The sequence below is a fragment of the Xyrauchen texanus genome, chromosome 39, assembly GCF_025860055.1.
Source record: "Xyrauchen texanus isolate HMW12.3.18 chromosome 39, RBS_HiC_50CHRs, whole genome shotgun sequence".
In the NCBI taxonomy this organism is placed as follows: Eukaryota; Metazoa; Chordata; class Actinopteri; order Cypriniformes; family Catostomidae; genus Xyrauchen; species Xyrauchen texanus.
Window position 1 is genome coordinate 7,956,265 of NC_068314.1, and position 17,497 is coordinate 7,973,761.

General features: G+C 36.7%; 1 protein-coding gene across 4 annotated transcripts in view; it reads left to right on the forward strand.

Annotated features, from left to right (window-relative positions):
* Positions 1-8,501: 8,501 nt before the first annotated feature.
* The window catches only part of LOC127632964 (ERC protein 2-like), a 127,493-nt gene continuing 118,497 nt past the window's right edge, over positions 8,502-17,497 (forward strand). For all 4 annotated transcript variants that reach the window (XM_052111811.1, XM_052111814.1, XM_052111812.1 and 1 more), the window contains exons 1-2: positions 8,502-8,553; positions 12,701-13,457. In XM_052111811.1, the coding sequence (XP_051967771.1) occupies positions 12,804-13,457 (654 nt within the window). In that variant the 5' untranslated portion in view covers positions 8,502-8,553; positions 12,701-12,803. The remainder of the gene's footprint in view (positions 8,554-12,700; positions 13,458-17,497) is intronic.

The window sequence follows — 17,497 nt, forward strand, 5'->3', positions numbered from 1 at the left end:
TGCACGCACATAAAAAATAATAATAATAATAATATATATATATATATATATATATATATATATATATATATATATATATATATATATAATATATTCATAATATATATGAATCCATATCTAGACATCTTTTATTAGAGTCTCTAAGGGTGAAGCCATGTGCACCTTGTGTAAAAAGCTGGTTCTTCAATGTAAAGTTTAGAAATATTTGTCAAGTCCAGAGGTCAGTAATAGCAGAATGTTAGTTGTATCACTGTTTTATCAATCATTAGGCCATTTCGACACACTTTTTATTTTCTCATTTATTTTCATTTTATTAGTTTCATATCAGTTTTGCCTAATTTTCCTTTAAATTAAGAGCCTTATTCATATTTTTTACTCATATACCTCACATATTTTTTTAATGTTCCATATCATCCTTACTTGATTTATTTTGCACAATTGTATACTGCTGAATATGTACAGTACATCTCTCGTTAACACTCTGCTCATGTAAGATATTGATGTGTATTTATGGATTTATATTTCTGGTATTCGTTTAATGTTTGATATTATTATTATTATTTATACTTCACATGTTTTTCTCATCATTATTGGTATACTAATATAAGGTATGTTTTGTTTTTTATAAATTTAATTGTTTTTTTTTCCTAAAGCAATAGCATGCTAATCCATACAGAACACAATCATTTTAAAGTTTTAAAGTGATCCACAGTCATACAATTTCCATGATTACAAGTCTGTGACATTTACCTGTGTCCTAAACATACAGGTAAAATAAAATCCAACAAACCCTCTATCACCCTCTCACTCATACCCACAGATTATTGTTCCCAAAACCATATTTACTGGTATGCAGATCCACCTAGGAAGAGGGTTTGAACCAATTTCAGATGTTCTATGCAATAATCCATTTTAAACCATCCCCACCGCGATATCCCTTGCCAATGCGTTACATTAGATTCACATACAAATAGGGACATGATGTATCTTGTATGTATGAAAATATCGAAGTACTATATTTATTTTTTATTTTATTTTAGTGGCATGTTTATTAGAGCCCTCATCTTCCCTAGTTTTCAGGGAATCTGTTGCCAAAGGGTTTACTGTGTGGACTGATGGTCTTGGGACATCCATCATCTTTGTTGCTTGCGGCATGAATTTGCTCAGCTCTCTTTGGCTCCTTGTAGTGCTGTCATTCTTGTCTGCGATGTGATCGGGTGTTCATTCGGGCACACAGCTTATGCACTCGTTATTATGTCTCCAAACACAGGAAATACTTAAGATCCATGTTTGGTTCAGGAATTTATGTGATCTGTTATAGGACTACCATATTGGTCACATTTTTTTGAGATGGAAAATAAAGAGTATCATAACAATAGTAGAAAACAGAGCTGTGTTGGGGAGATCTTTAAACACAGCTAAATCTGAACAGGTACATTTGCAAAAGTAAGTCTCATATGTTGTTACACAGTAAAAAATATATATGTGAGACTTACTTTTGCAATTGTACCTGTTCAGCTTTAGCTGTGTTTTAAGATCTCACAACACAGCTCATCAGTATTTTTGTTTTGTTTTCATGTAAAATTCTCTAAACATCCTTCAAGTAAGAATCATTTAATTGAGAAGCAATATGGAAGATCATAAGACTTGTTTTCAGAGAATACAACTTAATTATTCATGATATTTGTCTTCTTTAAAGTATAAACCTCATTAAATTGTGTTGGATTTATTCTTAAAACAAGAAATCAACTGCAATTTTGAAACATACATATTTAATCATGACGACTTATATGAGATGAAGACTGCAGTCAATAACCTTAGAAAAGCTGTTTTATTCTGCAAGGAGATGGTCCCATCATGGGGGCTGCCATGTTAGGATCACATGACCATCTGAATACTACTCACTTAATCTCAGTAACTGCCTGCTATTTGATACCATCACATTCGTGTATTAAAGTAATTATGGCTGTGACTGTGAATAGTGATTTTCTACAATGGCATATTTAACTGAAAACTATTGAGTTTGACTGATACTGCATCCACACCCTTAGGTATCAGTGTAAGTCCAAGATGACATGAACAACAACTTACTGAGTGGACCTTTAACGTGTTAATTTAGTGCAAATAATCATATAAAAATAACACAAACAATATGTGCAATTAATCATGCCTCCTGATCCGTATGCAAATTCTGTAATAAAAGTACATATATACATTGTTTATTTTTCATACCCCATTGGCAAAAGTTTTGTTTTAAGCATAAACCTTACTAAATTGTGTTTGATTCATACTCAAAAATAAAATAAAAATACATTTATATGTATACAATGTATAGTCTCTGAAAACAAGTCTTCTGCACAATTTTGCTTCTCAAGTAATCCAATCTTGTTATAAGGATATTTAGAAAGCAAGACAAATAAAATAGTTTAGTAAATATATCTTTGCAGTGTCCAAACAGTGCTTTGAAATGTTCAAGCAAACTTGCCATAAACGTGCTAGTGTTTATGTAGCATGAATTCACCTCCATGCCATTTATATGAAAATCAAGGCATGCTCTTTGAAAGCACAAATTGTTCATCACCATTTCTGTTAGGTGGGACCTCTCTCGTTTGAATGCGTCACAAGGTGAATTGGGTAGAGGTGAATATTTTCCTTTTTTTAGGCAATCAGATGTCTACACGGTAGGATAATAACTCTTCTTACATCACTGTTATGATGGAGATATACAATAACAAGTGCATGAGCCAAAGTTGCCACCACAAAAGCTGGCCACAGTGATGGATAAAATACGCAAACACGGACATATCCACACAAACAAGCATGCGCACGCGTTAAGTTACACATACATACACAAAGTAACTGTCGCTGTAAATACTGACTTTGGTTATTTTGTACAGTGTTTAAATATCATGAGTAAAATGATGGCCGTCTTGTGCAACTTCACGCCGGCCTTGCTGCCAACCTTTTGTGCTTTTGTGTATAAAAGAATAATGATGATTATTGTTATTATTATGAGAAGAAAAAAATCATTGTATATGTTGCTGGCTCTCAATGACTGTTGACTGCAGTGGAAAAAAGAGAATCTTACAATCAGAAAATCAAATGGTCTGTGTACTGTATGGTTTCTATATATATTGTTTGTTAAAACTCAATTGAAAAATATTTAAGTGGCTTCCCTCATGACAGTGCCAGAAGAGAGGGTATAACGAGCATAAGCATATGTATTACAAATTGAATTGGGATTTGACAAACAATGTGAAACTGGCAACAAAAAATAAAGTAAACAATCTCGCGATTGAAAAGATTCACTCACTGTTGTAAGTGCAATGGGATAAATGTGAGTCCAGTATTCATTGTGAAATATTGTGTTCTTTTCAATGTATTCCTGTTAAAAAAGATACATTTTGGTGCATCATGTCATGTAATGTGATTATGAAAATAATGAACCTGCAATTTGTTTCCAGACTGGAGAAGAATAAAAGACAAAAATTAAAATTAGCATGGTCTCTTGTATCGGAAAACCTTTACTCATCTAGGTACTAAATGAAGATATATGGGTGGAAAAGGTATGTGTATTCCACTTTATTTATTCTCTCAATCTTTCTATATAAACAATTTGATTAGTTTGTGAATCAGTAGGGTGCTGTATTTCTATATTTACTTCTAATGTCTTTAAAATAACAAAATAAACTACCAATTATGGCAAAAAATAAATAAATAAATCTAGATTTATGGTTACAGGGTCATAAGGTTTACCACTTTAATATTCTGTTGAAGTTGACTAAGGCTCACCCATTTGATCAAATCCACCCCTTTGCAATTTTCAGGTGTGAAATAAACAGGACAAAGGTTAGTATGGTGGCTGAGGGGTGAACAACACAACCAAATTAGCAAAGCAAATAAAAGCTGAAAACGAAACGGAAATAAGCCAAGATACATCATAAAAGCCACAGCCCAACATAAATAAGCCATAACACAAAGAAATTAAGCCACAGCACAGCCAAATTAATAAGACACAACAGATCAAAACAATCAGAAAATAGATGCTGTACTTATTTGTCCTTAAAGGGATAGTTCACCCAAACATGTAAATTCTCTCATGATTTACTCACCTTCCTGGCATCCCAGATGTGTATGACTTTCTTTCTTCTGGAGAACAAAAATGAAGATTTTTTAAAATATAGCTCTCTAGGTCCATACAATGCAATCTGCAAGTGAATGGGTGCCAACATTTTTAAGTTCCAAAATCCACATAAAGGTAGCATAAAAGTAATCCATACGACTTCAGAAGTGGTATGATAGGTGTGGATGAGAAACAGATCAATATCTAAGTCATATTTATCATAAATTCTCCTCCCTGCCCAGTAGATATGCACGAACAATGTGAATCACCAAAAACAGAAGAAGTAGGACTTGAAAGTGAAGCGGAGGTTGATTGGGCAAGGAGGAAAATTTATAGTAAAAAAAAACACTTAATATTGATCTATTTCTCACCCACACCTATCATAAAGCTTCAGAAGATATGGATTTAACCACCAGAGTCATCTGGAGTACTTTCGTGTTGCCCTAATTTTGGCACCCACTTGCATTGTATGAACCTACAGAGCTGAGAAATTCTTATAAAATCTTAGTTTGTGGTCATCAGATGAAAGATCACATCTGGGATGGCATGAGTGTGAGTAAAAGATTAGAGATATTTTTGTTTGGGAGAACTATCCTTTAAGTGCTCTGGATGGTGGGGCTTCTACTAGAACTCTTAATGCATAACTTGTGCTGAATTCTGACTGCCCGACAGATACTGACTCTGCGCTGCCTAATTGGACCTAATCCTTAAAGCCCACCCATAATGCTAACCTCATCGGCTCCTACCCCTCAAGCCAATCCCTACACCTGCCCTTAACATAAGGAGACTAGGGAGCCAAATAGGGTGCCAAAATTTGCCACTACAATGGTGAAGCACTCACAGGAAACTTTCTCTTGTGACATGTTGACTGGGGAACATTTTAGTGACTTGCAGATCTCTCTGCATCTTCCGAGCAGCCTCAGGATCTCTCATGCATTCAGTCAGACTGCGACACAACTTCAAATACAGTCCTTAAAAAATATGTATTTTCTGTTAATTTCACTGTGCTGTGGTTTAAGTTCAATGTGCTGTGGCTTCATTTTGTTGTGTTGTGGCTTATTTCTGTTGTGTTGGGGCTTATTTCCTTTATTTACTTGGCTTATTTGGTTATGTTGTGCACTTCTCGGTCACCATTAGGTTAGGCCTTTTAGTGAATTGACCAAAAGGTTAGCAAAACGGTGTATATCGAATTGCAATTCAGTCCAATTCGTTCGGACAGCTGACTCATTGTCACTTGGCACGGTTTCTCAATCAGAAAAATAGAATTGGTATACTTCAGACCACAAAGAACAAACAGAGCACTGGATTAAGTAGATATTTACTTACAATCTGCTCTCTTTTTCGAGAGGCAACTTTCAGAAACTTATACTAGTGCTGTCAAGTGAATAAGACTTTTAGAAATGTTTTGGAGCCAAATTACATGAATGCTACACATACTCAAGAAAATTTTAAAATGCTAATCAAGTCACCAGAAATTGTGATTGACATATAATCAAAACAATAAAAAAGTGTAAGTTTTTATACGGCCTATAAGTGTCATCAGAGCACTCTTTTTCCAATGTGAGCCATTATCTTTTCAGTCAGAGTGATTTTCTGATTTTACGTGACTGTGCTATGATTTGGTTCTCAATCAATATTTTATGCCCCAGGAATTCAATTCTTTACCCAACGTCCACAGAGACATATGATTATTTGTTTTTTGGGGCATCAGTGTCCCTTTGTCTCACTCCTGAAAATAAATGATGGAATAATAATGATTTTGTGGAAAACAAATGATGGAATTGACAATTTCTCTGCTCCATTTCCCCTATATAGTCATTTTACAACCATTTTCATTTTCAAATGATTTTGTGTTCATGTTCAAATAAACCCACAATTTATTAAACCATGTTTCTTGATCAAAACAAACCAATAAATGAGTGTGCAACTGATATCTGTGAAATGGTTGCAAAATATTTTGCCCCAACCAGTCTACTGTTTACAGAACTTGACACAGCTACATGCTGTTTGTGTAACTGTGTACATGTTTTCTTGTCCACATACTGTCACATACAATCACCATCAACATTTGCTTAAATCCCTCAGCACCAAGAACCAAATAAAATGCTATAGTAGTAAGGCATTATTCACATCACCAAGGGACTAACAGTGCTGGATGCACTGTTGAGTCATATACACTGATTAATCAAATAATTTGCGGTAAACTTGACAGGTCACATTGTAATGAACATTTCATTTTTATACAGAATGGCACAAAGATAGCTGCTATAAATGGCAACTTCTTAACATTTCTTAATGCTGTTTTAAACTTTAATTATTTGCCATAAGTAAACAAGAAGGGCCACATTACTGAGTTTCCAGCTCATTAGACTGTACACTGCATGAAACAAAGACATATATTTTTCATACCTAATGACTGAATTTTAAGAATCCAGTAAACTTTAAATTAATAACATTATTTGATGTCTTACCTGTTGTGTTATATTTCAAGCATTTTATTTAATAAATGATCTCAGGCCCATCAATATCATATCTAACTAGTCATCTCTTTTTAACACTCTGGGACAACGTAATGACAGACTACTGAGAATTACTCTCTCCACCCTGAAGCATCATGTCTGGAGGAAGAGCTGGAGGAGAAGTCTTTGAGATGCACCTAGCCAATCACAAAGCACCAGATGCATCAAAGACAATTACAGCAGTGGTCACAAGACCACACTTCTTCATTATTTGGTCCAAGTCATCCATTTCAAAATGGAATGAAATAAATTAATATGTTGGCACAATTATATTTTTGTCTACAAACTAATTTCAAACATTTAAGCATATGCCTTCAGATCAAAAGATTATTAAGATCATAAGAAATATTTTAACTGATCACAAAGTATAGTCAGGACATTACTATTTGAAAAAATAAATTTTTTATCAAATCTAGACAGGCCCCATTCCCATCAGCCATCACTCCAACTCCTTATCCTTGAGTAATCATGCTAAATTGGTACTAGAAAATCACTTGCCATTATATCAAACACAGTTGAAAGCTATTTGGTTCATTAAATTAAGTTTAACATTGTCTTTGTGTTTGCTTTTGAGTTGCCACAGTACGCAATAGACTGGCATGTCTTAAGGTCAATATTAGGTAAAAAATGGAGAGAAAAAAATTCTAGAAAACTAGACACCTCACATGTCCTCATCTGACAGCTTCATTGAATTCTACCCACTCAACACCAGTTTCATGTACAACAATAAAGAGAAGACTCAGGGTTGCAGGCCTTATGGGAAGAATTGCAAAGAAAAAGACACTTTTGAAACCGAAAAACAAAAAGAAAAGGTTAGTGTGGGCAAAGAAACACAGACATCGGACAACAGATAATTGGAAAAGAGTGTTATGGATCTTAAACCCATTGAGCTTTTGTGTGATCAGCTTGACTGTAAGGTGTTTGAAAAGTGCCAGACAAGACAGCCCCATCTATGGCAAGTCCTACAGGAAGCGTGGGGTGAAATGTCATCTGAGTATCTGGACAAACTGACAGCTAGAAAGCCAAGGATCTGCAAAGCTGTCAATGTTGCACTTGGAAGATTTTTATTTTTTTTATTTTTTGTATTTTTATGAAAACTCTGAAGCGGTTTAAGTATAATAATTTTTCACATTCTTAAAGTCCTGACAATACATTGTGATCAGTTGAATGCCACTTTGGTGAACATTTTCTTTCCATAAGAGCAAAATCTGTACATTATTCCAAACTTTTGGTCGCCAAAGTGTATAGTATACTATATATATATATATATATATATATATATATATATATATATATATATATATATATATATATATATATTTTTTTTACACTTTATAAATATTGTGTAAATGTAAACTACTAGCAAATTTGTGACAATTCACCGCCATCTGTATACCGTTTATATGCCTACATACAGTATTGTGTATTAATAGTATATTGTTCATATTTAAAGTTACATAGTATTTTTATATGACTTAAAGACACACATGCTCACAGTTGGCTATATATAGAGGTCTAAGCCTGTATGATAAATTAAAACAGGTGATTATGCATCTTTGTCATTTAAATTTCAAAGGTTACCTTCCCCTTATCTTTCATCATCATCTTAACCTTCATTTGGAGTCAGTTGTCCTTATAAGTGTCAATGACGTTAACTGAGCTTAAGTGATTATGCAGTGTAACAAGAAATACAAATATGCCTGGGTGACAACGCCTCATGTGGTCAACGTGTCTCCTGTGAAATTTTTCTACCCACTGGCCCTTTAAATTGCCTCCTCCGACACTAATTTATGAGTTTTGGGGCGGAGCTTGTATACGTTGTCCAATGAGAGCACGGGATGCTGATGTTGGAGTGAATGCTGATGCTGAGGGGGACCCGCACAGTGATGGAGCGGCGATTTCGTTGAAAAGGTAACGGAACCTTGAAATACACGAGCTTATATTCATCCAAATTAGGTAAGGTTAAGGGTTTATATTGAAGGATCGAAATAAGATCGGATTCATCACTGGGGGCTAATTATTTTATATTTGTAGGCTGATTAAATAAGCTTAAATCCGCTTCTCGTGCAGAATGAACGAGGTGAAGCGTCGCACGGTGCTTTTTCAAATGCATTTGCTTAATGATTTCTATTGGACTTTTCATCCAGTGTATACGCATTCTTTCATATTTGACTTAGCTCATCTATGAAAGGTTGGTTTGTTTCTCTATGGTTGTTTTTATACGGTCTATTTGTGTTCTGTCACCGCTTTGGCGTGTCGATGAGAATAGTTCGATTTTAATCAAATAAATAACCGTTGTCATGTGTTCGTGTCTATTAATGTTGATCACACTTTTGTTTCTCTCAATTTAGGGGCATTTGATATTCAAATGTACACCGTATTATGCGAGTTTCCTCATTGGTTTCTTTACATTGAGGAAAAACATGGGTATGTGACTGTCAGCCTCTTGGAGTGATTTTTTTTTTTTCTTGAGGCGATGATTGACATTAATGTAAGCCAATCAGAAAACAGACGTTGACCGCACGGCCAGTGGTTGGAGGGTGGGGGAGGGATTTCACACGCGGCTTCTGTCTGCGATCTTTAAAATCAACACATTCTCACACCCCAACTCGTCACATACGGACGCTCGGGCAGGACCCCTTGGCGTCACTTATTGACGCGCTGGGTGTACCTTTGGCGTCATTTTACGACGCGTCAAAAAACAGTTGGAGGGCCATTGTAGCCTATTCCTTTTTATTTTTATTTATTGCAGTCTCGACTCTCGACCCATTCGCGGCGTGAGCTTACCCAAGACGTGAAATTGTGTTGTTAAAATATCAGAAAATGCATAAAATCTAGTTGGAAGAGCAGTGTGTCTAAAATCCCATTATTACATGATGGGGAATTAAAGGATATATTTTTTAACAATATTACCCACAGCCATCATAAATTGTCAGATTTTATAATGTGACCTGTTTACAATTGCTACAAAACCCTGCAATATTTTATTTGATGGATTATTATAGTATTATAATATTATTTAGGAGAGACACATTGGAAATATATAGTGTACATATGTATATGTATAGGAACTTATGAACTTATGATGTGTTAAATACAAGTGGCCCAATTGATAAACTTAGATACTTTTATATTATATAGATATTTGACCATGGCAAGGATATTGTTAAACATAGTTCTCTTTGAACTCTGGGTGCAAACAATGCACTTAACATAGGCTAAATGTCATGGTTAGACTGCATTTCATGCAACAGATGCGGCACTTCACGGGTCGCTTTTCCAGTTTCTACTTTGAACATGTCACGTTATTGAAGTCTGTATAATTTGCCATTTTTGTCTCTTTAAACACACCGTGTTCAGCGTCAGAGTGGGTGGTGGAGAGAGATGCAGTGACTCGTGATGTCGACCCTGCCACCTTGATTAAGCCTTTTATGCTGGAGGGCAGCTGGTTTTACATATTACTGACTGTCTTTCCATTATTCAGTTCTCTGAAAAGAGGTGTATTGTCATGCTTTCTTGTGACATTAACCAAAATCAATCTGTAGGTTCTGTTAAGATTTAAACAGTATGCTAATTAGGCAAACATTACTGTTACTTTTGCACATTCTTAGGGTTTGGGATTTGGAGAAATTCCTAATCCAAATGATTGAAGGGATTGTTCACATGAAAATGAAAACTGATGAGAAGTCATTACCTGCATGTTGTTCCAAACCCATATGACTTTGTTTCCTCTGTGGAACACAAAAAGAGATATTAGGCAGAATGTCCACCTCAGGCCATATGCACATTATCCATTTTTCAGTTTCGTAATTTCATTGTTTTCCGAAGTATGCAGGAATGGAGAGCGTTTTCTAAATGCTCTGTTTTCGGGGGAGGAAACATTTTCTAGTATGGATAAGAGGCTTAAACGTAGCAAAATGAATACGTTTTCAAACAAAAAAAATAAGTGTGGATGTAGCCTTCAACACAATTAATTTTATAGCATTTTCTAGGAAAAAATGAAAGGCGACTGACACTTAAGGTTACTTTGTTTTTCCGCATGTCATTACGTCTTGCACACAGTCGAACGCTCAGCCTTTCAAAGCATACTCTTTTGACCACGAGTGTATATGGTTGCATTCGACACATATGAACTACAACTGCCTTCAGATGACTCTTTAGTACATTTAACGGCAGGTGCATGTGCAGATGACACACACAGATGTGGACTTTCTGTGCACACAACACGGACTGTCCACACTTACTGTTGATAACGAAATTTGTGTCTCGTACACTGTTTCAACCATGCATTTTATTGAAGAGAGCTGTATTTAAAAAAAATAACTGTATTTTCTCTCCCAATTTGTAATGCCCAATTCCCACTACTTAGTAAGTCCTCGTGGATGCCTTCAATCTTATCAGATCTTATCACATAGCTTGTTGTGCAAGACACCGCGGAGACTCCGCATGTGGAGGGTCATGCTACTCACCGCGATCCTTGCATAACTTTCCACGAGCCCCATTGAGAGAGAGAACCACTAATCGCGACCACAAGGAGGTTACCCCATGTTACACTACCCTCCCTAGCAACTGGAGACTTGGCTGGAGTCACTCAGCACACCCTGGAATCAAAATTGTCGCTCCAGGGGTGGTGAGACCCCCGAATTGTAACTCCAGGGGCTGCCCAGACCCCCGAAGATAGCTGTGTTTAAAGCGTTCACTTGGATGACAATTAAACAGGCAAAAAAGCCTTACAGATTTACATTGAAGAAGGAAACCAAGCCATATCTAGGGCTGGACTCTTTTGACTTGGCCGAGGAATGAACTACCGAGCAACCACCAGAAACCCCCTAGAAATGCACATGCAACCATTTAGAATACCCTTGTGTCACCATTTCCACTCGACCCATCCTGAGTGTGATTCAAACCTATGATCCCCGGCATGGGAGTTGGATGTACAAGCAAGGAGGCTATAATAGCCATGGCCTCTAGCCTTGGTCGCTAGTGCATCTCTTAAGGCCAGGAGATTGAGGTTTACACACTGCACAGCTATCACGTATCAGCTGGCTACCATTACACTAGCATAGAGTTTTCCATTGGGAACCACCACATTTTCTTCTGAAAATGAAAAAATCGAGCCATTTGGATGCAATCCTTTTTGATTGTTTGTCCAGTATGGTGAGCTATATATGGCCAACTGCCGGAAAGTTTGTCATGTCCTTTCTCTGGCACGGAGGAGCACAGATGACCTGACCATCTGCACAAGCCTTCATTGAATGTCAGCATAAATATACATTTCTCAAGTTCTCTCTCTCTCTCTCTCTCTCTCTCTCTCACACACACACACACACATACACACACACGCACACACCCATGAAGGCCCACACATCCTCACTGCTCTGTCATACGAGTAAAAACAGGTGTGCTCCTCTTCATCAGCTCAGTCACTGTTGCCATAACAACGCTCTCCACAGCATCAGCATTATCCCCGCAAACAGCAGGTGGTCCACACCTCTGAGAAAACTGTGGGGCACATTTAATTTTGACTTATCTATCTGTAGAATACAAATGAGTGTTATCTTGAACTAACTTTTCTGCTGGTAACTCCAAAAAAGAAACTCGTAGGAAGTCTTATTTCACAGAAACATAAAGGAATAAAATGAATTGCTTTTCTCATCATCACATGTTTTCTGATAGGCAATTTACCGTACAGCACATCTCTCAGGAATGTTAGATGTCTTTGCATTTTGAGTGGCTTTAGGTGATTGTGAATGAAAGAGAAGAATTGTTCCACAGAATAGTCAGCATCGTTGCAGCCATTTTGAAATGTGTGACCTTTTCTCTTCTCTTCTCTTCTCTTCTCTTCTCTTCTCTTCTCTTCTCTTCTCTTCTCTTCTCTTCTCTTCTCTTCTCTTCTCTTCTCTTCTCTGGTCTGATCTCTTGGTGCTTTTCTCATCTTGTCTCTTATCTTCTGCTCTTTTCACATCTTGTTTCTTCTCTGTTGTTCTCGTTTCATCTTGTCCTTTCTCTTCTTTGCTCTTCTCTTCTCATCTCTTTTTTCTCATATTTTCTCCTCTAGGATGCAGTAAACACCCTTGTCAGTTGACAAGGGAGCAGTTTTTCTCACTGCATCACAGCCCTCTAACGGGCACTCTGTTCTCCAACTCAGTAAACTTCAGAAGATGTATGGCAGTGCGCGGGCTGTCGGCCACATTGAGGGCAACCCTGCATGCTCCCCACGGCTGCCTCGTTCCCCACGGTTGGGACACCGTCGGGCCAACAGCGGCAGTTCGGGTGGCAAAACCTTATCTATGGAGAACATCCAGTCCCTCAATGCTGCCTACGCAACATCTGGTCCCATGTACTTGAGCGACCATGAAGGTGTTGGATCCACAGCTACTTACCCTAAAGGTACCATGACGCTCGGTCGGGCCACAAGTCGAGCGATGTATGGTGGCCGGGTCACCGCTATGGGCAGCACCCCCAATATTGCCTCGGTGGGGCTTCACCATGCCGACCTGTTGGCATATGGTGATCTAGGCTCACTGTCTATGCTCCACCACCAAGTAACGCCCTCTGCCCTTCTGCGGCAGGCAGTCAGAGGTGGAGGAGGAGAACTTTTGGAGTTCCAAGCGCAGCTACGAGACATGCAGAGAGAAAACGAGCTTCTTCGGAGAGAACTAGACCTGAAGGACAGCAAGTTGGGCTCCTCCACCAACAGCATTAAGAGCTTCTGGAGTCCAGAGCTAAAGAAGGAGCGAGTTATGAGAAAGGAGGAGACAGCTCGGACCTCCATCCTGAAAGAACAGATGCGGGTGACCCACGAGGAGAATCAGGTTAGGATAGTTACCTTAGTTTCAGTTTGATCACATTGAGAATCTAAGGTATGGAAAATCTTTGTAACCTACTGTGCATGTAGAATGATTAGGCCATATGCTGAGTAAAAAAGTGGCCATGCACTCTTAAAAATAAACATTTTTTAGTGGTTCTTTGCTGAAGAAGTTCTTGATGATACATTTAAGGTTACTCAGATCAATGTGTTGGTTCTGAGTATCATCAATTCACAAATGAAAAGCATAGCCCTCCTGGGTGCTTTTAAGCACCAGTGGGGTAAATACAGGTAAAGTTGGATACTTTAGCTTAATCATCTATTATTATATGTATATTTTTCCATGACTAAAAATCAGTAATAAATTAATCTACTCTAGTATTGGATAAAAAATGTTTAGCCATTTTTAACATGTTTTAACCCTCTGGGGTCTGAGGGTGTTTTGAGCCCTGGAGAAGTTTTGACATGCCTTGACATTTGTGATTTTTTCAGTAGCTTAAAAACACATTAATGGCTAAAGTCTGATTTCACTGTATTCAGCACAACCTGGGCTACAATAATATGTGAGCAACATGTATGTACAGGTTTGTATTTTTGAGAAAATAACATTTATGCATGGTTTTTGAAAAAAAAAATATTTTTTTAAGTCATTGAAATAAGGCCATATAAAACATAATACATATTTGTCCACAAGACGTTTGAGAACTGGATCTTGTAGACTAGATTTTTTGCTACAAAATGATGTGAAAATCATCCTGATCACTCATTCATACAAAACAATGTAGTAATTGAACTTTTGTAAGACAATTTTAGTGTTGAAAGGTAATATGTGAGGAGGCGTGAACAATCATGAATATTAAGGTAATTACACCTGAAGAGACAAAAGATGCCTCCCCTGGGCCTATCAATGAGGGATAGAGAATGAATGTGAGGAGACTTAATGATCAAAATCAAGTTTTAAGTTAAAAGAAGTGATCTGACTATACATTTTCTTTACACAAAGACTAATTTTAGACCTACACTACCGTTAAAAGAAGACTCTTCTGCTCACCAAGGCTGCATTTAACAGTTTTTACAGTAAAAACATTGTGTGAACTCTTTTACAATTTAAAATAACAGTTTTCTATTTGAATATATTGTCAAATGCAATTTGTGATCAAAGCTGAATTTTCAGCATCATTACTGCAGTCTTCAGTGTCACATGATACTTCAGAAATCATTATAATATGCTGATTTTCTAATATGGGCATATTTAAAGTGCATTTTACTCCTGAACACATATTTGTAAGCACAAGCTTTGTTGATGATAATGAGGCGGCATAAACGCTGGTTAAAATATAATCTAAACATTCATATTATTTTTATATCATATTACATATCATATTTATACCATACAGCATACAATTTAAATATCTGCTTCAGCCGAAACAGCATTTAAATGTAACTAAAACTTGCTTATTAGGAGTCATATTTCAAATGTCAATACTCTGAATCCTGTCTGGCAAGTCTGGAAACAGTCCCACTAGTAAAATATGAATAAGTTTATATAAAATAGCATGTCAGCTAATGAAAACTAAAGGACCTACTCGTCTGAAATTGTATCCTCAGCTGGATCAAGTCTCTCTTCAAAATACAAACGTTCATCGGGGTCCTGCTCTTGAATGGGAATTATTATTTTTTGGCTATACATAATCACAAAGGTGTTGTTTAATAATTCCTATGGTACTTTTTGTATGATTGCTTCTTTGTGTTGGATTTCGGCAGAACAAACATAGGTAGGAAGGCTTTAGCAACTTTTTGATGAATAGAAAACAAGAAAGAAAAACATTTATGATACAGAAAAAAAAAAAATAGCAGATCAACCTCTGATTGGAATGCCATGCTATTGCAATGTGGCAATGTTTTGTATATCTAACATAAACAGTACTGGAAAGTTGGTACCAGTTGATACATTTCTACAGGTACGTAATTTTAACCAGTAAATCAGTGTGTTAGCTAAATCCAGAAAAAGCACACAAACATTCTGACCAATGAGGGACTGTTCGCTCACATGCCACTTTATTAACACAATTTTGCTCCAATTTGAAATGTTTTGAAACAGATCAAACTAGCTAGGAATTGCTCATATACAGTTTTCTTATGGCATCAAAATGGGAAATCTCTTTTTAGAAATAGTATTTGCTGAAATTATTTTCTTCACCAATAGATTGTAAAGAAATACACTATGTCAACAAATGCATATACATTGCATTTGTTGACACCTTACAATATTTTTTTACAGCTCTTGATAGTCGTGGCATTTAGAGTTTTATATTGGTTAGTTGTGTTCTATATTTATATTAGTGTGTTCTAAAACTTTATGCATTTCAAATCAAATCACTTTATTGTCACACTACCATGTACACAAGTGCAACAGTAGGTGAAATTCTTGTGTGCAGTTCCGAGCAATTTTAAGGCATCATATGCACACACCCAACATGAAGGCTGTTCCAAAAGGTAGGCAGCAGCATCTAAGATTGGCCAAAATCTAAGGCATCATTGTATGCATCTTTTGCAGAGAATTTAAGATTGCTATGCAACAAACTCAAATATACAAACAAAATATACTTCAAATCAATTGAATACAGAAAAGTAACTATAAAATAGTGAAACTAAATGTGAATCAACTTTATGTCAAGTCTCATGTGCACTGCGCACGAGGAGCGCTATTTGTATGACACCCCAAGTTATTACCTATGTACAGCATTTCAGATACATCACTTATGAGGTATAATATTGCTAACTGTCCCATTTTAGCCGGAAAGTCCCGTTTGGACCCCATCTATCCAACCTCCACCCACCGTACGGTGAAACACAGTGAAACTTTGTGGTATTCAAGCTGGAAAACACTCAAGGGGACCCTTTTAAGGCAGCTGCATATGTGAGCAACAGACAGCAAAGCAGCTCCCTAGGGTCTGGAAAAGAGTTACATTTTAAGGCTAGTCATGGAAAATTTCACTAAAGGTTATCACTAGGTTTGGTTCTGGCAGTAAAGGCTCTTCACACCCTATAGTTTAATTTGACGAAGCCTAGATTATGAGTTCCTATGTTTGCCAAGTTTACTCATCTTGCCTCCAGGTTTGGTGTCATCAGTGGGCTTTACTCATTTCTTTTCCTTCATTCTGTCTCTCATTTAACCGTATATCCACGTTCTCTCTCTCTCTCTCTCTCTCTCTCTCTCTCTCGCTCTTTTTTCCCCACCCACTCTCACGTCTCTTCACAGCTGATTTCCTCTTTATTCGTCTGTCTTCTGGGTGGCACTTCTGAAAATAGGCTCTTATAATCATTAATATTTCATCAATTAATCAGATATGGCACTGTTTCAATGGACACGCCAAAGCCGCACATACTAAAACATTTTATTTGTGGCTCTAAAATCTGGTTGGATGAGCTACAGTACATTCAAAGCTATTTTAGAATAGCTGATATACACACTCCTCATATAGGATGAATCCCATAATAATGTGCAAAGCTGCCACATTACTTGTGAGCATGGTGTCAGCAACGCAGTTGCATTGGGCTTTCACATTGGCCTCATCTGTGAAGAATGTAATGTGTTAAAATGGATGTCAAAATGAAAACGCACTGCTTACGCCCCTCTCATGAAGCATATGTGAATCTGGCCAAAAATGTCAGTCTTGGCATGGTGTTAATGTAAATATAGTCAGTAATGTCTAAAGTGAACGTTAACAGCGGGACAAAAAGTGGATTTCATTTAAAATGTCGGACTTGAAGTATAAATGCAACTTAAAACACCTGCAGCTGCTAAGTATGTCGTTAATATTAATTAAAAAAAAATAACAAGAAAACAAATAAAACAAATACTGCTTTTGACTGGATACATTTAGTAGCTTTAAAAAGTATTAATGGAATATAATCAAACAGTGACCAGTAGCTATTTCATTCTGAATGTTTACTTGAAAGGCTACTGCTTTATTAAATTCTGTAAATTTTTTAAGCTAAAGAAACGTAATGGCTACGGTTGTAACCTCCATTCCCAGAGGGAAG